Source organism: Erpetoichthys calabaricus, chromosome 8 (assembly GCF_900747795.2).
Source record: "Erpetoichthys calabaricus chromosome 8, fErpCal1.3, whole genome shotgun sequence".
Taxonomy (NCBI): domain Eukaryota; kingdom Metazoa; phylum Chordata; class Cladistia; order Polypteriformes; family Polypteridae; genus Erpetoichthys; species Erpetoichthys calabaricus.
The window spans coordinates 79,421,704-79,445,761 of record NC_041401.2 but is presented as its reverse complement, the minus strand read 5'-3'; the positions used below and the strand labels follow the sequence as shown (position 1 = coordinate 79,445,761).

The 24,058-nt window shown below is 37.4% G+C and overlaps 1 protein-coding gene across 1 annotated transcript in view; it reads left to right on the top strand.

Annotated features, from left to right (window-relative positions):
* The window catches only part of mybbp1a (MYB binding protein (P160) 1a), a 45,828-nt gene that overhangs the window by 1,171 nt on the left and 20,599 nt on the right, over positions 1-24,058 (top strand). Inside the window, exons 2-18 of the mRNA XM_028806925.2 lie at positions 2,029-2,124; positions 2,368-2,451; positions 2,574-2,648; positions 2,837-2,944; positions 3,842-4,032; positions 8,225-8,392; positions 10,395-10,512; positions 11,714-12,003; positions 12,518-12,628; positions 14,261-14,386; positions 14,498-14,704; positions 14,995-15,103; positions 15,239-15,320; positions 15,413-15,570; positions 21,207-21,326; positions 21,411-21,557; positions 21,660-21,833. Coding sequence (XP_028662758.1) covers positions 2,029-2,124; positions 2,368-2,451; positions 2,574-2,648; positions 2,837-2,944; positions 3,842-4,032; positions 8,225-8,392; positions 10,395-10,512; positions 11,714-12,003; positions 12,518-12,628; positions 14,261-14,386; positions 14,498-14,704; positions 14,995-15,103; positions 15,239-15,320; positions 15,413-15,570; positions 21,207-21,326; positions 21,411-21,557; positions 21,660-21,833 — 2,364 coding nt within the window. The remainder of the gene's footprint in view (positions 1-2,028; positions 2,125-2,367; positions 2,452-2,573; positions 2,649-2,836; positions 2,945-3,841; positions 4,033-8,224; positions 8,393-10,394; positions 10,513-11,713; positions 12,004-12,517; positions 12,629-14,260; positions 14,387-14,497; positions 14,705-14,994; positions 15,104-15,238; positions 15,321-15,412; positions 15,571-21,206; positions 21,327-21,410; positions 21,558-21,659; positions 21,834-24,058) is intronic.

The window sequence follows — 24,058 nt, the reverse complement described above, 5'->3', positions numbered from 1 at the left end:
CTTTTGTTTTTGGTCTCTTTTATATTTGGAAGTGTACATTGTTGTATTTAGTCTGTGTAATTTACTATTCATGGTCTTTTCCTTTCTAACTTGAATGTACTGGCTCAGTGATTATAACTGTACGCCCCATGTCTGCAGTTATTTGCGTGCTGCACTCAAACATCTTGTAATTTGTACACTGCATCTACATTTATTTGATAGGTATAAACTCTCATGACTGTCATTTAACAATCTCTTAAAATACCAGGCATGGTACCTGTTGAAGACAGGTAATAGCAAATATTTTTTAATTATTCTATTGGTTGCCCTACATGTACCTTCAGCACCTTTCCTCTGTATTTGCATGTATGAATGTCTCTTAACTGGAGACCCCACTCTTGAGTGTGTTCCTTTAAGGCCTGCTTCTCAGATTCTGTCGTTATTTTCAAGGCACTTTTTTCCCCTCCTGTCCAGTTTTATACTTGCTTCTTTTTGAAGGTGACTTTCTTGGTATGCCTCATACAGCTTTACTGTACACCTCTTCGTGCATCTCAGCCCTGCAGTACCTCTTTCTTCATGTCATCAATGCCAACTTGACCAGTCAGATTGCTCAGAGGGACTGGACACACAGACCTTAGTGTTTTATTATATAGTAGGTAGATCATTCACATAAAAATGCAGCTTATGGTGGTTAAGTAGGATAGCAACAAATAGTACAAAAGTTGTAGGTTTAAGGTAGAGAAATAACTAGTGGCAAATATTTAATGTCAGTCTAAGAATTCTACTTGTTGTAAGGCTGTGTTAGATGGCTGGATGTCCATCTTTATTTAATTTCATTAAAAGGTTGATGAGTTTATGTTTTCTGTCTGCTAGGGCTGGGCGGTATGACCAAAATTCTATATCACAGTGTTTTTCAAAATTATACCAGTTTCACCGTATTCAGCTGTATTTTTTTCCCCATGCATGAGTGGATGTTAACCACATTTTCCACTGCAATTACTGCAGTAGACTGGCTAAGAATAACCAAGAATAATAATTCCACTTTCATGAGAATTTTATACTGTACAAAAATTTTTTTAATGTGGGCACACAAATATTAATACAGGTTTGCATGACTCCATAAAGTGATAGTTTTCAAGGGGGTGGCACTACTGAAGAGAAGGAATCACATTGCATTACAGTTGCAGTTAAAATATAGAACCATTTTATTGAACAAATTTTGCAAACAACTTAAACAACTTAAACTATAATTTTGACAACATATTTTCAACCATCCAAAGAGGCATTTAGACTTAGTAAAATATCCAGAGGTGCTTATCAAAAGTTTTATTGCACTGAACATGTCTTAGAAAAGGAAGAGTAAATATTTTTGTAAACCAACTACACTTTCTGTTAATGTTAACAATCTCTGTCCACTGAAACGTTAGCTATATGGATTGTAATGGCGTTGGTTATCTCGATCCACCACTTGCTTTTTTTTGTTGTAGGCAGTCCTACAGTGTCCTCTGGCTTTTTCAGTTTTACCCGAGGACGTGGAGGGTGCCAATCTTAGTTCCATAGATTCATGGTACTCCAAAGCATGTTTGCGGCTAAGGTGGTGCAGGAAATTGCTTGTGTTACCGCCTCCGGCGACAACTTTAGCTCGACAGCATTTGCAGTAAATAGTTGTTTGGTCCACATCCGACCTTTTAAAACCAAAATCTCCAGACAACAGACGCAGCTCCTTTTTTCGGCAAAAGTTCTTCTATGTTATCATGTTCAACTTTATCGTCTGCTACAGCTTCAGTTTCTGAATGTTCTCTGTCAATTTTCACCACTCAATATCTCCACTAACGCATGTACTCCATTGCATGTGTGTTTAGCGGTGTAGCAGTGAAAAAAGTCCCCCCCTTAAACAGTTTCCCGCTGCGCCATGTTCCGAACGTTGTTTAGGCTATTTAAACTGGTATTGCGGTATAAGAAAAATCCATATCATAACAAAAATAAAAAACGGTTTTCGGTATGAACCGGTATACCTCCCAGCACTAATATCTGCATACTGTTTTTCAGGATGACGAGCTGAAATATACTTTGAAACGACTGGTGGAAGGACTAGCTGCGACCCGAGAGGCTTCTCGTCCAGGATTCAGCCTAGCTTTGTCACAGGTTGGTCTTTATGTGTGCGGCTGAAAATGAACACTCCCTCCATATTTTTAACTTGTTTATTGGAGTTCAGGGTCATGTTACGGGCTAATGGAATGGGGTTGGAGCAAAACCTCTACTGGCAACATTTGGCACACAGTAGAATCATGTCTTAGATATTGAATAAATATTGACTAATTTTAGAATCTTTTTTCCATATTTCTGCAAAAGCACATAGACTAACTATTTCCTGCTTATAATGTTCAGGTGCTGCAAACATTTGAAGAGATTCCGCTTCAGACAGTTCTAGACCAGATAAAGGAAAGGCACAATCTACAGAAAGCAAGTAAGGTAAGAGTTATAGTTGAGCAGTGTATCACCCCCATCCACTCCGATGATTCTTTCTTTTTTCTTTTCTATCATTGTTAGACTATTTTCTTGATCTTTACTGAATTTGGTTTTCAATCAAATAGAAGCAGAAAAGAAATGCTGCATTTGGAAATCTATTTGGAGTGTTGGCGTTGTCTCAATCTGGACGTCTTTCAAAGGTACAAAAATTACTGTGCAAATCATATATGAATATTTTAAAGCCTTTATGCATACTGTGTAAAAATCTTAGTACTTCAGTTTGCAATGTTTTCTGGTGTATTTAAGCATAGCTTAAACACATGGAAGTTTGTGATCATGTTTGAAAGACATCAAATATTGTCCTTGACCTCATTGTGTTTTGTTATAGGAGCCCAGGGTGATTTTAGAGGCAGTTCAGCTTCTGCAGTCTCTTGCTGCTTTCAGGATGCATGTCAAAGATTTGCCCCAGAAAACAATAGTGGACATTTTAACAGAGGTTAGTGACTGATCTGGGGATATTTGTCTTACCCAAGCCTAGGGATTGAAGATTTATATTAAAAAACAAAGCTACAAGGTCAGAAAGTCCACTGCTGTCATGGTGTGTAATTAAGTGTGAAGAAAATAAAGGAAACCACATAGAAGTTAAGGTCAAATTCCTGGGCAAAAATGCTGCTGGTGCTATTGAGGACATTATTTAGTATGATCTGTGTGTATAAACAAAACTGTGTATTACATGATTTTTCTTGTAATTAAAATTCTCCGAGAGCTAGCTTGCGATTGACATAGTTTATGGCTGTATTTTTCCACAGACTGTTGATTATGTAAATTTTTTTTTTTTTACCAGTAACATTTATTCATTTAGTGTAGGTTTGTCATTCGTGTATTCATAGGTTTTATGGCTTCTGCTAAAGGCTGGTCTTTTCTGAGGATGCAAATGAGACCTCTTTTTAAGGCAGTAATTGGTATTTTATCTATCACACTTTAATTTAGGTTAAGTTTTGAGCGTATCAAAAAAGATAAGTAGATTTCATTCATTCTAAGTGTTTACTCTTGAGATACCAAGATCTAATTTTGAATGGGACTGCAGTCTTGGGGGTGCATCTGTACAACATAGTTCAGGTAAAAAATGAAAAACTAAAGAACTTTGCAACTGTCTGAAAAGGGATTCTAGTACACACCATGTATAAACAGATAACCTACCATGTTCCAAAAGTAAAATTTAACAGTGCCCATGATTCTAGTGAGATGTTAGAATAGTGCCTGCAGTAAAGTTGTTGATGGGTGGATAGGATGGAGTGTTGACATGGTTCACTTGGTTGAAGAAGGTTTTTACAAGGATGTCTTGGCTGTTTATTGTTGTAAATAGATTTCATACTAGCATATTAACTTGCAGACTCCTGAAGCTGTGTTTGAAGAAGTGCTATTTGATGCTCTGCAAAATGACTTGACGTCTGCATTCAGCACCCCAGAACAGTTACACCTCCTCCTAGTGGCCATGCAAAAATTTCCTGCAGTCTTGAAATCAAAGAAGATGAAGAAACTGCTGGGATCCTCCAAAGTGGTCACCAAGGAAAATTTATCCAAGTAAGTCCTACAAAAAGGGCATGTTTCATAATATGCAGAATCATATACTGTAGATTAAACACCCTGACCTTTTAAAGACATACTGTATGTTTGTAAAAATAGCATATTGTGAGAGGCGTCAAGTAAAATATGTAAAATCTGTATGTGACAGATTTCCTCTTATTTGGGGTAGGGAAGAGTTGTGATCTGATGTGCTCCCTGCCCTGGTTGTTTTTTTTTTTTTGGCCTGAGTGCTATGGTTTTCCTTTTTTTTTTTTATCCCAAAGATGTACTTGTTGAGTGAAGTGGTGAGTCTGGATGCACGAGATGAATCTGGATTTGTGCATGAGATGCCTGCAATGGATTCGTTCCAGTCCAAGGTCAACTGTACCTTGCGGCCAATATTGACAATATAGGCATTGAGCCTTTTAAACTTATCCTGCCTGAAATAATTAAATGGTTTCTGAAAATGAATGAGAAAATGGGTGGACAGTTGGATAGTATGAGATAAAAATAATTATCTCCATTGGTGAATGTCACTATGTTTAGGTTGGAGGTATTCCCAACAGCAACAGGTACAGGATAGGAACCACAACACAAGAAGACACCAGTGCATTCTAAACCTCAGTCTATACACACTCGCACCAGGCCAGTCTGTGTCTAATGGATGTTGTAGAAAAAATGGAGTAGCCAGAGAAAAATGTATGCAGACACGTACAAGAATGTGTAAACTCAATGGTGAACATGACTGAGTGGGGTTTGAGACAGCAGTGCTATCTACCATACCACAGTGCCATCTTTCTTATATAAATGGCAGAGAGCATGTATAATTAAGTTGTAGGTAAAGGCCATTTGGCACAGTGTAATGTGGTACTTCTGGTTTGACTGATTCATAGAAAATTATCATTGAATTAAGGTCTAAATGTGTTGAAGTGCTCCTTTCAGATACACTACTTGATTATTTGCTACATACATCCACATATTACCTTTTATATAAGGAGAAATACTTCCTAACATTTTGGACAGTTCATTATTTATTTGTGCCCTTGTACTCTTTAGACAAAGAGTTAATCTGTTCTGAAAGCTGATACGAGTTAACCCTTTTTGTTGATATTCATTCTGTTAATGAACATAAGCACTATATTTCTCCATTTGATTCAAATGAAAATATTACCTTTCTTCAGTCTTTCTTCTGTTAACACACTGTAGCCCTGGAATAAGTTTGATAGCTTTTCTTTCATCTTTCTTGAACACTGTATTGTTATATGTTAAGTGTAGAAGTCACAGTCGAACATAGTAGTCAAAAATGTCTCAAACATTACACAGCATAATTATAAACCCCTCAAACTGTACTTCACACTTTGTGCTGAACAAGTTGACAGCCTATTTGTATGTTTTGTATTAATTTTTTAAAAATCCTTCCTGGTCACTATCTATTATTTTAAATATGAAAAGATAATAATTAGACATCCTGAGCAGTCTCCTGATGGCAGTTCTAAAAAAAAGTACCACATTTTTAAAGTGCTACTGTACCAGAATTATGCAAAATTTGGTAATCTGACTACATGAAAATGTGACTGAAATTGCTTTATGCTGCCTTTATTGAAAAGTAAGTGCTGCCACTTTAAAAAAAAATAGGCGCAGAGAGCATAAACAAGCCAGTCAGTGATATGGAAATACTTTGTTTATAAGGTAAATGAAAAAGTTGAACCTGAGGATATTATAGTGACTGGTTGCAATTGAAAGCAATTCTGCTGAAGTTATATAGAGTAAAGGAAGAAATCTGACAACCTTTTGTTTGACACCTTTATTAACTGTAAATCTTGGAAAGGTACCATGTGGTAAAGAAACTGAAATGTTTGTGGTGTTACAATACTTGTCCTGCCAAACAAAGCAACACATTGAATTTTCCCTGAATGTATCCCTTGCTCATACCAATCCTTTCCAGAAGCTCAGAACAAAAAAGGTGTGAAATGGTATTTACACCAAAAAATAAGAAAAGTTAAGATTAATGTGTTTCAATTAGTTAACACGTACAGAATTTTCACACGAGTTCACAAAGAATAATATTGCAAGCTTGTTTGATGAACAGAAACAACCACAAACTAGTTCAAGCCTAACTGCCGTGATTCTGTAGAGTGTGATGCAAAACATAGTGCTAAATAGCATTAATCCACAGTGTTATTGGTGTATTGCATATGCTTTTTTAATTAATATGTGTTTCACTAATAATTCTGTAGTGTGCCTGGGTCTGGACCTGAGAGGGCACATTAACCAGGAAACCATGAAATGCTTCTAAATGCTGTTAGAAGCACTTTATTATGCATCTCTCTGCTGCTGAGGCCTATTGGCCTGTGAGCTTAGGAGGGATTCTAGCTTTGCGTCAATTTGTGGAACCGAGGGGTAGTATGGTAGCTGGGTTGGCCCTGATCCTGGGTGAATGGAGTGCGGCAGAGCCGGTTAGCATGCATATGTGCAGGAATGGGAGGAATAAAGCAGCTTAGAATCGTGTATTTGGGAAGGTGTTTGGCGAAAGTCATCTGTTATTTTTTGGCATCGTTTTGGTACCAGTACTGAGGTGTGAAAGCTAGTATTGGCATTGAAGTCAATATTTTAGTATCAATCCAAAACTTTATATATACACAATGAATATCCCTTTCCTGCTTGCTAAAAACTCTTGATTTGTGCTTTTGTTCACAGTTGTGTCTAGGATAATGTCTCCTTTAGTGCTTTGGTTTGAGTGTAAATTAATCCATTTATCTTGTATCCTTTTTAAATATATTAACAGTTTTCTGCTTTTGTGTGCTGTTACTACTTTGAGTTTAAGTGACAATTACCAAAGATGAATTATGTTAAATTTTTACCAGCTCTTTACTTTCCCACTCTTTTGTAAGAGCAACAACATTTATTTCAATAACATGTTTTCAGACACAGAATGTAGCTTTCAAAGTAGTTTATAAAATATTGAAGAAGCATTTACAAGAAAAGAAGAGCAACTTAAATATGGTAAAATAATTATGAAAGATTAACTGAAAATAAAGCAGCACTGGCTTAAATAATATACATCCCCCTCACAATTATTAGCACCCCTGGTAAAGATAAGTAAAAGAGTTTACAAAAAATCACCTTTTAGTGAATTACCTTAATCTTGCATTGAAAAAAATGAGAGAAATCCAACCTTTAATTAAATTTATTCTGTAAAAAAAATGATCTCTCATCAAGAAATAATTATTTTTAACAAAATCACATGTTCCATCCCTAGAAAGTCTTAAGAACAAAGTGTAACTTGAAGCACTTTTTCCATTTGTATTTGACTTTTTTAAGTTGATCAGAATGTGTGGGAATTTTCAAACATTAATCCATGACCTTTTCCTCTGGAGTGTCAATATGAGGTGAAACAAAGGCCAAATTTCCTTATTCATTCATTAGCATGGGTAAGGTGAGAGATCATAGAATTCAAAATACAGAAAAAGGAGTTCACCTTCATAAGTCAGGGAATGGGTGTAAAAAAAATTGCTGCTTGTCTGAAAATGCACATATATATAGTTATGGCAATAATTAAGGGGTTCAAATCAACTGGAAGTGTTACTAACTTGCCTAGAAGAGGACCCAAGTTTATTTTGCCCCAAGAACCATGAGCAGGATGGTAATAAAGGCAAAAAAAAAAGAGAAATAATTTTTCTCTGAATAAATTCATTGTTAAACTTCTCTTTTTTTTATGTGTGAGATTAAGGTAATTCATCAAAAGGTGATTTTTTTGTAACCTCTTTTACTCATCTTTACCAGTGGTACAAATAATTGTAAATATAAAATTAGTAGAAAAATAGAGTCCTTAAATATAATATTGTATTTTATGTCTGTAAAGATGAGTATGAAGATAAGGTCAGATGTCTACAGCACTCTCTTTCATACACCATCACGAAAAATGATACCAGCATCAAAGTTGCCCAGAGAGCATGTCTGACCAATTCAGTGTCCATGACTGCATGCTATATTTATATACTAAGTAGTAGCCACATGATTAGTTGTTTAATGGTGCAGTCCATTTGCATGAAATGGCCACTAATTGTGTGTGTGTTTATGTACAGTATATAAATAGGTTCGCTTGAAAATAATTACAGCTGAGTATACATTCATTAGGAGTAACTTGGCAGCAAAAAGGAAATGTGAGTCTTGTTTGCTTATCCCATGTTGTCACTGTTAATGTCTGTAGGCTGACTGAAATATTGAAGACTGCTGCAAAGTCTGTGAAAAAGGACAATATGTTGCCTCCAGTTGCCCGGGATTTAATGCGGGTGGCTGTCCAAGAAGAGTCCTTTGAAATATTCTGGGATGAAGTGGTGATCAATAAACTTCTGAAGGATCAGGCAGCACCTTGCAGGTAATGGTGGTTGAAGGAAGATAATTAAAATTTGAATTTAAAAAATCCATATTTGTTCTATTCTATTTGTTTTTTTAAGTATAGTGCTTTATTATATTTCGCAGACTGTATTATGTTTGCATAAATATTTTTGGAGGGCAGTGAGGTGCAGATGAGGATTGAATCACCAGCTCTGTACTTTAAAATTAACTTAACACTCTTAACACTCTAAGTACAGTAATCCCTCCTCCATCGCGGGGGGTTGTGTTCCAGAGCCACCTGCGAAATAAGAAAATCCGCGAAGTAGAAACCATATGTTTATATGGTTATTTTTATATTGTCATGCTTGGGTCACAGATTTGCGCAGAAACACAGGAGGTTGTAGAGAGACAGGAACGTTATTCAAACACTGCAAACAAACATTTGTCTCTTTTTCAAAAGTTTAAACTGTGCTCCATGACAAGACAGAGATGACAGTTCCGTCTCACAATTAAAAGAATGCAAACATATCTTCCTCTTCAAAGGAGTCAGGAGCAGAGACTGTCATAAAGGCAGAGGAAAATCAATAGGGCTGTTTGGCTTTTAAGTATGCGAAGCACCGCGGCACAAAGCTGTTGAAGGCGGCAGCTCACACCCCCTCCGTCAAGAGCACAGAAAGAGAGAGAGAGACAGAGAAAAACAAGCAAGCAAAAAATCAATACGTGCCCTTCGAGCTTTTAAGTATGCGAAGCACCGTGCAGCATGTCGTTTCAGGAAGCAGCTGCACAAAAGATAGCAACGTGAAGATAATCTTTCAGCATTTTTAGACGAGCGTCCGTATCGTCTAGGTGTGCGAACAGCCCCCCTGCTCAATCCCCCTACGTCAGGATCAGAGAAAGTCAGCTCAAGAGAAAGAGAAAAGTAAGCTGGGTAGCTTCTCAGCCATCTGCCAATAGCGTCCCTTGTATGAAATCAACTGGGCAAACCAACTGAGGAAGCATGTACCAGAAATTAAAAGACCCATTGTCCTCAGAAACCCGCGAAGCAGCGAAAAATCCGCGATATATATTTAAATATGCTTACATATAAAATCTGCGATGGAGTGAAGCCGCGAAAGGTGAAGTGCGATATAGCGAGGGATTACTGTACTATAGAATGCAACTTACTTGTACCATGGATTGTAAGCAGTGATATATTCAAGAGTCAGAGTTTTCTGCTTATTTATTAAGCAGTTGGGCTTGAAATGTTGAAAGGAAATCCCCCAACCCTGCACCACTACCACATTATGTTTGTGATGGCAGTGTCATCTATGTCCATTGTCAGTGCAAGATGTTATACAGGCAGGAGCGGCACCACCATTAATGTGAATTAAGATTTCGCCTAGGACTAAGATGACGGGGGGGGGGGGGGGGGTCTTTATGTGGATTAGGGGACCCAGCCACATGGGTTAGCCCACTGAACAGTTGTTTGGTGCACTAATAAACTTGCTGTAGGGTGCAAAATAACCTAACACTGGCACTGTGTACAGGAATATTCTTCCTAACAGTCCTCACCAGACTGAGATCCTGATACCCTTAATGTAAAACTATGTTTATGTGGGGAACTCTACAGTAGTATACATTTTGCATGTTTGTTTAGCTTATTCATATGTACAGTATCAGTTGCTGAACTTTCTGGACTTTTTCACTATTAGGGACAGTGGGATAGCAGTGGTGGTGTTTGTGGTTATTATGTTATATTTTTCTTCATATTTTTTTCTACCACCTTTTTCTGCAGCTCTTCTGTCTTGTTTATGAGATCCTTGATGCCTCATAATTTGATGTAATATGCCTTAAGAGAAGTGTATCCTAACAATTTATTGTAGTAGGTATACTTGGTCACAGAACTACAAATTCTCGTTCACACTGCAGTTTCACTGTAGGACAAAGTCACCTAGTCGGTTTATTCTTTAGTGTTATATCAAAATGTATCCATAAAATAATTCTTAAGTTTTTTGGCAGGCAGTCACTATAAAAGACTAATTGTTTTGCTCTTCCCTCCTCAGTTTCCTGTGCTACCGTCTCCTTGGTAGTGCCCTGCCCCTCCTGTCACTAGGGCAGATAGGCTATGTTCTTAGAGGCGACGTCTTAAAGCACTATGGGGCACATGTTGTATCAGCACAGGTGAGAAAAAAACTGCTGGTTATGTTTTTCTATTCTTGTCCAAGTCTAGTTATTTGTGAATTTTCTGAATTCTTAACTGTCAGATTTCATGTTTGCAGGCTAAACTTGTGTTCAAGACAATTGATAAATATTCATAACACACTACAAATGATCAGCTTTCTCCGACTATGCTAAGATCATTATGGCCTGCATAGAAAAGATATTTGATTGTGAATTAAGAAAGACTGATGTGTATTAGTAGATTTTATTTAGATTAGTAATACTTAGAAACAGGGTTGCCAGACATCCCGATTTCAGCTGGAATGTTCCGAGTTCAATAGACAAATCCCGAGTCCTGCGTTGCCTCTGAAAATCCAGATTAAACAAGAATTGTATGTAGAAAAAAAATCTTAATTCAATTTTTATATTGAATATCTGGTTAAAGAGGCTCACTAAATTTTTGTAGACCGCCTGGAGTACCACCTTTTATGAATAAAATTTGTATCTGTCAGCTGAGTCGGAGTGTTTGAATCATGTGTGTTTGTGTTTTATGTGGTGTGCTCGTGTTGTTGTATGTTTCTTGTTCTCATCATGAGTGCTCGTGCTCTTGTGTCATTTATTTTGAAAGTGAAGTTATACTGATAAAGACTTTTCAACTAACAAGGTAGGTCATATCTATATATCTGTATTCTATTTACATATATCATGTTCATATTATATGAAACATAAAACATATTACAAGTTATATTAGGTATACTCATACCTAAATTTTGAATGAAAAGAAATAAGTTTAAGGCTATATACAAAACCGTACAAAATGTTTACCACATATTCGTATTTATGTTTTAGTATGCATTGAAATATTGCATTACTAATTGTACTAAGAGCTTGTGCAATTAAAATAAGTAAAAATCAAGATTTTTTAATGTTGTTATGATGATAAGCAATTTTTCATTTTATATAAAAGTTATCTAAAATTTGATTGTAAAAACATTTCATCATTTCTGTGATCACTTTATATATGTTCTATTCTATATATGTAGTTATTTAATATACTTATATGTTTAGGTTATAAATTTTTATATAGCTATAATTACAGTTTAATTAAAATTGTCTTTTTTTTCTGCTTGAAATGGAGGCTATCCTGATCTGTGATTTTAGAAGTCTACCATCCCTGCTTGGAAAGCTGTCATACATGATTATAATGTGTTTATTCAATCAGGTCCCAGCTAAGTTCAAATTTGCTCCAGAGATGCAGCAATATGTTTCTTCTTTCCTTGAGTCCTGCTGTGATCCAGACAAGCAGTTTGCAGTCATCACAGGCTTTACTTGCCTGACTAACCATGGAAATCCAGTAGTGCCAAGTATGTGGACTGTGGTTCAAAACCTACAACCATCAGTTGTATTACGCTATGTAGACTGGCTCAAGGACATGTTCTGCTGCCCCAAGATGGATCTGTGTCTAGATTTTAGTACTAAACGACAGCAGGAGAATTTTGATGGCAAGAACTGGTGAGTAACATATAAATGCAGTAATGAAGGAACCATGTTGATGATCTCTGTAGCATAAATTAACGTGAGGTTTATAGAATTTGGATAGAGACCGCCAAGGTGAAATTAACTATAATGGATGAATGTGCACATGCTATCTGTGTGGCTGCTTTTTGTTCCATGTTTACACTGAGGGCATAATTATGCAGGTGAAAGTGCTTACATTTTTTTGTTCATTTTGCTATCTACATGTAAGTAGATTTAAATTTTTCTAATCTCTGGGCTGTTTCATTTTTAATAAGGGGATATGCTGGCTCTAGCTCTTCAACAGTTTGTGGTACTTATTGCCTGAGTCAACTGAATTGAAATCTCATAAGCTCTATCAAATTACTGCGTTAGGTCTAGACTGCTGTCTCCATATTCAGTTTATTGGTAAAAACAGCTGCTGGTCTCATGAGGACTTTTTTTCTCAAGTTTATGAAATACAAGCTGATGGGAACATTTTTTTTTACCCTGACATGAATTCTATATGTAGGAGTAAGAATTGTGTTCAACGTCTGCGCCAGTGGATCATTGCACGCCTTGCATCTATAGCTGAAAATCCTCAGGTGAAGAAGGAGGAGGATCTTGTTATGGGCATAGCCAGGTAGGGTTCAGAAAGCAGAGTCAAATATTTGCCATTGTATTAAACTTTAAGAGATCACTGAGAACTATTTTACTTGAATTGAATAATTGCTCTGGGAAGAAGAAACACAATACTAACAAAATGTAATAGTTGCTAGTGTTTCCAGAAACAGTACCAATATATATATCTACACAGACTTTTTTTCCTATAAGATAGATTTTTAGTGAACGTATTTGTCCATGCAGTCCTTAAAACAATGATCATCTATGGCCATTTGAAAATGCAAATCTTCTTAATGTGGAGTTACTATTTACAATGGAATTGTATCCTGCTTTTCCTCTTTTAAGCAGACCCATGCCCCTTTATAGCATTGTTTTCAGTCCAGTATTTTTTAAATACAATGTTAAATAGGCCGATAGATAGATAGATAGATACTTTATTAATCCCAATGGGAAATTCACAGCAGCAGCATACTGATACAATAAATAATATTAAATTAAAGAATGATAATAATGCAGGTGAAAAACAGACAATAACTATGTATAATGTTAACGTTTACCCCCCCAGATGGAATTAAAGAGTCGCATAGTTTGGGGGAGGAACAATCTCCTCAATCTGTCAGTGGAGCAGGACAGTGACAGCAGTCTGTCGCTGAAGCTGCTCTTCTGTCTGGAGATGATACTATTAAGTGGATACAGTGGATTCTCCATAATTGATAGGAGCCTGCTGAGCGCCCTTCGCTCTGCCACAGATGTTAAACTGTCCAGCTCCATGCCAACAATAGAGCTTGCCTTCCTCACCAGTTTGTCCAGACGTGAGGCGTCTTTCCTCTTAATGCTGCCTCCCCAGCACACCACTGCGTAGAAGAGGGCGCTCGCCACAACTGTCTGATAGAACATCTGCAGCATCTTATTGCAGATGTTGAAGGACACCAGCCTTCTAAGGTAGTATAACCGGCTCTGTCCTTTCTTGCACAGCGCATCAGTATTGGCAGTCCAGTCTAATTTATCATCCAGCTGCACTCCCAGATATTTATAGGTCTGCACCATCTGCACACAGTCACCTTTGATGATCACTGGGTCTATGAGGGGTCTGGGCCTCCTAAAATCCACCACCAGCTCTTTGGTTTTGTTGGTGTTCAGGTGTAGGTGGTTTGAGTCGCACCATTTAACAAAGTCATTGATTAGGTCCCTATACTCCTCCTCCAGCCCATTCCTGATGCAGCCCATGATAGCAGTGTCATCAGCGAACTTTTGCACATGGCAGGACTCCGAGTTGTATTGGAAGTCCGATTGTATATAGGCTGAACAGGACCGGAGAAAGTACGGTCCCCTGTGGCGCTCCTGTGTTGCTGACCACAGTGTCAGACGTGCAGTTCCCAAGACGCACATACTGAGGTCTGTCTTTAAGATAGTCCACGATCCATGCCACTAGGTATGAATCTAATCCCATCTCTGTCAGCTTGTCCCTAAGGAGCAGAGGTTGGATTGTGTTGAAGGCGCTAGAGAAGTCTAGAAACATAATTCTTACAGCACCATACGATACTATGTACAATGTACAATCATGCTAACAACATTGTGTTGCCTTTGTGCAGTATGCTTCTTATGTTTTCCTAAACAGGTTCCCACTTTGAATCTTTTATTTCTTTTCAAGGTTTATCTTTTTCCATTCATTCTTTGATTCCAAGAAACCCACCATCAAGATTCCAGAGACACAGTCTCAACTGTCAGTGCCACTAGATGATTCCATGCGGAATGTGATTGGCAGCTCTTTCTTTGGGTGAGTGTTTTGTCTGGCTGTTTGCACAGACATCTGAAGTATGCAGTCTAAATTGACCTAGGAGTTTCTGTCGTGTGTATTTCTCAATTGTTCTTTTGTGCTGTCTGATAGACTTCTACTGCAGCTCAGCCATCTCCCTGTAATAGGCGAATCCCCAGAGGCAGCCAGCTTGAATGAGAAACATATCCGTGGTGTCACCTCTAATGGCTCCTTGTGGATTTCTTGCCTTGTCCAATATGCTGATCGTTTACTGAATGCAAGTGTGCAAGTCCATCAAGTCCGGCCTTTCACTGAGGAACAGAGAAGTGCTTGGAATAGGTGAGATGACCAGTATGGTGGCCCAGCACTCCATACTGAATAGTGTTGGGTGGGAAGTTTTTAACAGAGTAACCAACATATGGGCACTTTATCAAGTGTCACCATTTTCATGTCTCCTACAACATCTTCAGTGCAACCTTTCAGTACCTTGTATGTGTCCTTCGTTGTTTCTTTTTCTTATATTTTTTTATCTGAAATGTTGTGGTTTTTATTTCTAGCATGATGTTCTTGCATTTTTTCTATCAAGAGTGTCCAACATTCATTACAGACAGCTTGTGTATAATTAACAGGGTACTGGAATCTGTAGAAGATCTTCGTAAGAAGGGGAACAAGACTCACAGTGCAGAGACAATGGCATTTCAACAACTTTTCTTGCTATTAGGCATAAATTTGTTCAAGGTAATGATTATTTTCTTCCTCTTTTGTTACATTGTAAGAATGTGATGCTTGAGCTATGTGCTCTAGCAAGAAACTTGCAAGATGTCTTTTTCGGAGTAGAAGTTTAGATAATGTTGGAAGTGTTTCATTGCTTAGGCCCCAGAAGAGAGCCTGGACTTGTTGGAGGATCTCCACAACTGCCTGGCTAAGTCACAACAGAAAAAACAGAAAAAGTCAGGTAATATGCATATATACATATTTGGTAGGTGAAATGGGAGGTTCTTAAACTTGAGGAAACCATCACCCTTACTATTTTGACTTTGATTCTAGCGAAAGAGGACTCTGAGCCACAGTGGTTTGATGTCTTGGTGGATATCCTACTGTCTCTGTTGTCTCAGCCCAGTCGACTTATGAGAAATGTTGCCAATGTGGTCTTCAAGCATATTTGTCCTCATGTTACGCAGAAGTCTTTGAACTCAATCCTGCAAGTAAGTAAAAATTTTTAGGATACCTAGAACCAGAACTATAGAGATTCTATTTTCATTGTTTGTTTTGTCTAGTGGTCCTTGACATCTTTGGAAAGAATCAGTTTTGGAATATAGATCTGACACTTGTGTACTGACCTATACCAGCTCCTTTTAGAGTGAAGCTAATTTTTATGTGTTTAAAATGTGAGCTGACATGGGGAAGTCAGAGTTTGCTTGTAGAGGTTTGGATGTAAGTGTTGTTGATATTTGTACTGCACAGAAATGCAGATTGTGACATTTGGTCTTATGGACATGGCTGTTACATGGCAATGTATTTATTCTATTGGGTCTGGTGGCCAGAGTGCTGCATTCTGGGTGTGATACCTAAATATTACAGTTTCTTATAACTTTATTATATTGCTTTGGGATGTGTGGTTTATAGCAGCTATTTTGAAAGGTTCTGAAAGTGTAAGAATTCAAACCAAACTCCACCAGTTTTACATTCTTGGCTTAAATCTGCTTCCTCACATTCATATTCATTCTTAAACAATAACATGAATTCATCTAGCAGATAGCAATGGGCTTTTCAAATATGTAATCAGATATTATAAATGATATTCAGAGGACATTTAAATGCTTCATGTATACAAAAACAAATATTATTTGGGACATTTACACAGCCATAGGCTTAGAGGTAGCTGTTATCTCTCAGTTAGTTGGAGGCAAAGCAATCATGTATTGTGTAAGAAGGGAGACAAAAACATAAAAAAGGTTTGGGGATCCACCCTGTATATTGAAACACAGATTTATCACAACAGTGAACAGCACCAGAGTAGTGCATAGCACGGAGTCCAAAATGGGACTAAAGGAAAGGTGAGGTGGTTGGACTTTTATAGGCAGTGGGCAGGCACGAAGAGGCGTGTGCATGAGAGAACTGATGGAAGTGAGGTCTGTAGGAGGGGTGTGGTCTGGAAGGGGATGCAGAAACTGATCGAGGTCTAGCTGGGTTTCCCTTCTGATGATCTGTAGAAGAGGGAGAAAAGACATTAGTGCACTTCATCAATCCCCGACTTGGTGTCTTACCCTGAGTTAAGCCCTTTAACTGCCTCCTATGCGCATGTGTGTGACAGTGGTTTCTCAGAGATTGTGTTTAAACATAACTGTGTTAGGATTTTTGTTTACTGTGCAGTTTTAGTTTTGTCATATTGCCAACCAAAGATTGTGAAATTGACAGATACAGATGTATCCTTTTATAATGTCATTTAAAGCACACATTATTCACAAACTTGGATAGAAGCTGTTTTGAAATTGTCAGGTTCACCTGTATATTTCACTTTTGTTGCACAAATGATGGTATGCAGTCTTCGCAACTGCTGCTGTTGTGGCATCTTTGCAGGGTACTGAAGAAAGTGCAGAGTTAGAATGAAAATATCCCCGTGAGAGAGAGAGAGCTGTAATCTCTCTCTCTCTCTCTCTCTCTCTCTCTCTCTCTCTCTCTCTCTCTCTCATATATTCATATATATATATATATATATATATATATATATATATATATATATATATATATATATATATATATATATAAATAAAAGCCAAATACCACTGACTCACTCATCACAAAATCTCCCGAACCATGAGGACTTAGGACTTGACATTTGGAATATAGGTTACCCTTGGCCCATAGGTGCTCGCTAAGAAACGGTCCAAGCGTGGTCTGTCTGTATGTCTGTCCGCTTTTCATGAGAGAATTACTTAACAGATTTAGATCTGCTTGTTTCCTATAATTTGTTTGAACTTTCTGGTTGATTTTGCGACTTCTTTCATCACGCTAAGTACCATAGTTCGCTTGCGGTACAGATGTATTTATGCAAATCCAAGAGAGTGGCAGTGAGCTGAGAGTAGGTAGGGCAGGGCAGGGCCTTCCTCATTCACTCGTCAGCCTCTGTTCGAGTCAGTCTACCTCTTGCCACATGTTGGAGTGCACCTTGCCTCCGCTTAGCTAGCGATACCTGTTTGTTCAACAGACATTATCATCTACAGATTGTAAAGGAGTAACGTTTGACATTTTTGAGAGAGAGATCAGAACTCCATGTGTTTTACATGGTAGCTGTTGATTGCCAGAGATATTATGGCCATGTACTTTTCTCCCCAAGCGGGGAATGCTCTCCCGTCAGAGCTGAACACGATCAGATATAGTGCCAACATCTATTGATTTTTAAAGTTTGTCCTGTTTCATTACTATGTGAGCGCAGCCATGGGGTACAGCTAGTTTTGTTTAAAAGCAGATGAAAACTGTTTGCAAGCCATGTTTTGAAATCATGCCCAGTATGCAATCTAGCTGCAAGAATGCTGTTTTAAATGTAAAAAATAGTGAATATCACAGTTCTTTATTATTATTATTATACCTTTTCCATTGGACACTTGGTTTGTGGAATGATTACAGCATTCTTGGATTTAGGATATAAAAGTTTGTTTTTGTGTGCTTAAGTAGTATTTTCTTCTTATTTGAGTTCTAGTTTACAAAAAGCTTACCTATTATAGCACCATTGGACATGAAAATTGCAAGGTACTTTGAATGGCTTTGTGCAGACTGAAAAACATGGGTACATAATTATCATTACAAATTACAGGATACAGAATGGAAAAGATTGAAGATATTTGAAGACAGAACTAATATTTAACTTTTCAATAACACATCTCCATAGGTATAGCTTGTACCTCTTCATGGACAAGCTATTGCAAGTCCTATGGAGTGCTTTCTTATGGAAATACAACATTTCAAAAATTAAACCCACAAAATGTTTGATTTTGTCTGTAATTTGATTTCAACAATGAAGTCATAGCATCTAGGAACAGTGCATTATCACTTTTAGAACTCCATCTAAAATGCAATGAAGATTCAAATTGCAAAACTGCTACAAGAAACAAAATAACAACACAGCTTTCACATGTCAGACAGCCACGACTCACTTTCCTAAGTCCATTGTTGAGCATTCAGAATCAAACTAAGTCTTTGCTTATAAATGAGACAAATTGTGGGATGTCACTGAAATAACATTAACATCAATCCAAAAATCCTTCTGCTGCCAAGCTAATGTCACATTAAGCTACTTCTTTTCACTGGGTATGTCAGACTTATTGATTGTTGTCTTTGATCTTTTTGCCTACACGACTGAAATTTGTTGGACATGTCGCCTGCCCGTTTTCCAGCACAGTCGTGCTCACCCCTTTTTGTGACAGCCAATAATGTGCTGCCTAATGGATCTGGTGGTGTGTGAAAGATTAACAGCTATTCTGAGTTCAGCTGCAGTCTCTTCCTTTTTTCCTTTTTCCATTCTCTCGTGGCATGTAAAACATGAGATATCAGACAGACAAGCTTCTCTTCTGTTAATTTAGGTACAAAACACCAAGTTCCTTATTCCTTGTTGCTGCATTATATGAACTGTACTTCTGGATGAGTATTCATTGGTTGTCAGCTCTTACGAACACAAGCCCATCCCACAACAAAAGATTAAATCAAACCTGTTTAATTTTGTCTGAGCGAGTTGTGGACCAGTTGGAGTGAGTTGCTGGTCACGTCATATTATCTGACTGACATCATGGGAGCATGCCGCCATCTGCCTCTGACTTGTTAAGATTATGTAAATAAAGGTTATAACTGAAAATCGATGGAAAAATTGTCAAATGTGGCCTTTAACTGAAATGCTTTCATTTCTACCACTGGACAAACAGGATTTTCAAAAACTAAAAGCAGATAAAACTGAAGTGTTTTATACATTACCGCAGTGATCTTCCAACACAAAAGTTATAAGATTACATTTTTTTTTCATTGAAGACATTGTCTACATTTATTATTATAGTAATGTCAAAGCTGTTTTACTACTCTTTATTCGTAAAATGACTTATAATTGGAAAAGCCATTAAGACCTATGATAGTCCCAATAATTGTCCGAAGACAAATAAGCTTATTATTGTTTCATATAAAATGTGCACTCTTTATCTAACTGCATTTCATCAGCTGTCGGCTCTACTGTCATTATTTATGTGTAAGGAACATGTAACAGTTCAACTGTAGCTGCTAATGGAGCCAAAATTTCTAATTACAAAAATTCAGTTATGTAGTATTATTTACACAGTAAAATCTGATCCTGAAAAGGAATAACCATAACCTAAACCATCACTAATTTTACATAGCAATGAAAGTATAAATCAGCTAGCGAGCCTGAATGTTAAACCAACACAATCTTTAACAACTTGTAATGTAACTTATAAGTACAGTGGCAGGATCAGTCCATAAGGTTAAATGTCTGAGTGGTTTTATTATGCAGTTTAATTAGTGCTCACCTAAAATAGCAGAACAATTATAAAGCATTATTTTGGTGTAAAAAAAGAAGGATTTCAGTCTTATTTTCAGTAATGCTACTTTGTCACCAAGAGCCGGAACTGTGCTTTTTTTATAGTACAAAGAGCAGCCACAGCTCCATCACTACTGGCGTTATAGTGTGTTTCTCACTTTTCATGGTTGAACAAAGAGCAGGTAGCAGCCATTGTCTCCTTGCTTATGTTTTATATTTGCTTTACTAACCGATTAAGACCACCTTCCTGTCTGTTTGATTTGTTTAGTCAGGTTTTTTCTTGTGCCGCAAGAATATCAAAGTGCACAGTCTGTGAATGTTTTTCACCTGGGATACTTATAATAGTTTCCATTAGAGGTATATCCAGAAGTCAGATTCACGATATTTTGAACATCTTAAAAAATGTGTTATACAGAAGGAAAATTCTCTGTATATCTGATGTTGTGTTTTTTAATACATTACTGCAATCAATTAATGCATTTTTATTTGTTTTTGACAGTAACCAAGCAAATATAAAGCACAACTACCAGGAAAAGTGACATCATAGAATTTTAATGTAATGAACAAGAAGAATAAATATCAAAACATAAAATAATTAATCATTCTTAATAATTACAGAAAATGTGGGCCATGGAAAATTTATAAAAACCACACCAAACATCTGTAGAACCTGACCGTTATCAGCCAGTATCAGTGCTAAGGCTGATATGTTATGGATCTTTATTGAAAATGCATTCAGCTTGAGGAAAGAAATTGTATATAGTACTAGTTGCTAGAGCGGTGCGGTGGCGCTGGTGCCTCGCAGTAAGGAGACCTGGGTTCACTTCCTGGGTTCTCCCTGTGTTGGTTTCCTCCGGTTTCCTCCCACAGTCCAGAGACATGTAGGTTAGGTGAATTGGTGATCCTAAATTGTCCCTAGTGTGTGTGTGTGTTCCCTGCGGTGGGATAGCGCCCTGCCTGGAATTTGTTCCTGCCTTGCACCCTGTGCTGGCTGGGATTGGCTCCAGCAGACCCCCGTGACCCTGTGTTAGGATATAGCTGGTTGGATAATGACTGACTGACTGACTAGTTTCTTGTAATAATTACCAAGTTTGAAAGCAAATTCTTCAAATGTAGTTTTCTGGCAATATGATAAAAAAAAGAATAAAAAAACAAAAGGCACACAAAATAATGATATTTTCCACTTTATTTGGTGCAAGCAGAATGGAAAAAATATTAAGGGAGATATCTTTCCTGGAGATACCAGAGTGACAACAACAAATAAGTTAATTGAAGCACTCAATCAAAATCTGTTGATTTCAGTTGCTGCAGCCGGAAAACATTAATGATGATGAGGAGGAGAGTGCTGTGGTTGTGGTGGATGAGAAACATTCAATAAAGAAGAAGTCTACTAAGCATAAAGGAGAAGAAGAGGATGAGCATGTAAGTTACAGGGTTATTTTTGTGATTTTTTTTAAATTATTATTTTAATGTCTTTTTCCACTGAATGTTTCCTGTTTTTGACAGAGTGAAAATAAAAGCACCTCTTCAGAAGATGACTCCGACAGTGATGAGGATGAGGATGAAGATGATGATCTGTCTGAGGAGGAGGGTGAGGTGGATGAGAATTTGCGCTTGGAACTGATGAACGTCCTCATGGGTCAAAGTGCTCTGGTCAGTTTATGATCCCCAATGTTTCTTCATGTCACACACAAGAGTTACCAGTTCCTTCTCACTGTTTGTTTAATATAATAATTATTGATTATTTTACTGTAGGCAACAGAAGAGGACAAGAGCGATGAGGAGGAGGTCAGTGATGAAGCTATGATGCAACTGGATGAAAGAATCTCAGCCTTGTTTTCTGAACAGAAGAAGCGCCTGCAGGCCAAAAAAGATGAGAAAGAAAGGATGCGCAAGGAGAACACTTTGGTCAGAGACTTCAAAATTAAGGTAATAGCAAAGATCAATGAACTGTTAGCACTAGATGTCTCATTTTATCATTGTCTTTCTCTTTAGTGTATTGTATGCCATTTATGTATGTTATTTAATATTTGATTTGTAATTAACCCTACTCAACCACTACAGACAGGCTATTTGTTGATGCACTGTATTTCCATGGGGACTGTCAAAGTTAACACATGCAATTCATTTTCATTGGTATTATAACGTGTTATTTTTCCTTAATAGTGTTAATCAACATCCCTTGCTTTCTAAGCCAGTGATTTTCACATTGGGGACTATGGTCCCAGGAGGGTTGGCACTATTTTAAAAAAAAAAAAAAAAAAAAATCAATTCCAATTTAAAAAAATGTGTTTTCATTGCCTAGGTTTTAAATAAACATACAGGTAAACACCTGAAGCACAGGTTACTTGTATGTTAACCAGCAGTTGATGTATACATTCACTTTTCGATAAGCTTGCCTGATTCAATACAGGGTTCTCCAAGGTGGACAAATAACCCCAACCCCACTGGTCTCTGAAACGTGCAATGATATACAGAAACTATTTCAAACATCCCAACCTCTTTCTCCATAGAAATTTCCATCCATCCATCCATTTTCCAACCCGCTGAATCCGAACACAGGGTCACGGGGGGTCTGCTGGAGCCAATCCCAGCCAACACAGGGCACAAGGCAGGAACCAATCCCGGGCAGGGTGCCAACCCATCGCAGGACACACACAAACACACCCACACACCAAGCACACACTAGGGCCAATTTAGAATCGCCAATCCACCTAACCTGCATGTCTTTGGACTGTGGGAGGAAACCGGAGCGCCCGGAGGAAACCCACGCAGACAGGGGGAGAACATGCAAACTCCACGCAGGGAGGACCCGGGAAGCGAACCCAGGTCCCCAGGTCTCCCAACTGCAAGGCAGCAGCGCTACCCACTGCGCCACCGTGCCGCCCCAAGAATGAATTTTAACAATTATTAATACTAAAATACATGTGTCAAGAATTTAATTTTAAAATTATTAATAATAATCTTCCTTTAAAAATAAATACAGGAATAGGTTGAAGTTAGGAGCTGAATTGTGCTTAAGGTTATCAAAACTGGAACCCTTCATTAACTGTAAGGACCGCATAAAACAAAGATACACAGTCTTCATAACTGACTTTGAACGATTTTCCTGTTTTTTTGGTCTGGAGGTACTGTATATGTTATTGGAGTTATTTTTCTGTTGTAGTTATTGTTTTTTTTTAAATCTGAATTAATATGTAACTATAATTTTTGTTAGTTAAATATATGGAACATTTAGCATTTCTGATTTTTATTACTTATCAAACTATGCTACTGTTCTTGCATTAAAAACAACTATTATAATTAAAAAAATATTTGATGTGCATAAGAAAAACTAAGAGAAATATACAACCATATGAAACACTTTCTGTAACTTCTCATTAAAATCTCTAAATGCAATATTGGGGGTGGGTGGGAGTTAAGAAATCTCATTTTTAGTTAAGCCTAGTTAGACAGAGTTCAGCATCGCATCAAGAAAAAAGGTTGAAAATACCTGGCCTGGAGATACTGTGTGACATTTATTCCCATATTTGTCAAAAGCCTGCATTTACTTTGATTAATAGGTCTAACATTCCACAAAATCATTTAGTGTGACTACTGTTAGCAGTAACTGAGATCCAGGATCGCGCTCTACTTAGCCACCTTGGCATTATATTAGTGGGCACCCTGACTACATGGTATAACATTTTATGGGGCCTTGACCTAAGGTTTGGGAATCCCTGATCTAATCTGTTCTTTTAATAATGGCTGAGAATAATATTTTTCATGGTTGCTTTTCATTTGATAGTTTAAACAACAAAACTGTCAATACCCGTGATCTTTGTGCAGACAAACTTACATATCACAGAAGTACAATATCCTTGGCTTGCCACCTAAGAGCAAAACATGCATGATGCCGCTGTTTAAAAACTTAAGCAGTAAAGTCTACAGCAGAATGCAGTTTTTGAATGTATAACTCGACTCATGTCCATGAATGAAACAAAATCTAAAATATTAACTACCAATATTTCATTGAAAATTATTTTTCATCAGACCTCAAAACATAATTGAAGATGCAGAGCTGAGAGACACTATTCAGTGAGGTCTGACAAGTCTTACACACCGTCTTCACGTATCAATGATTTTTATGTGAAAGACGATTAAGTGTGTGCCAT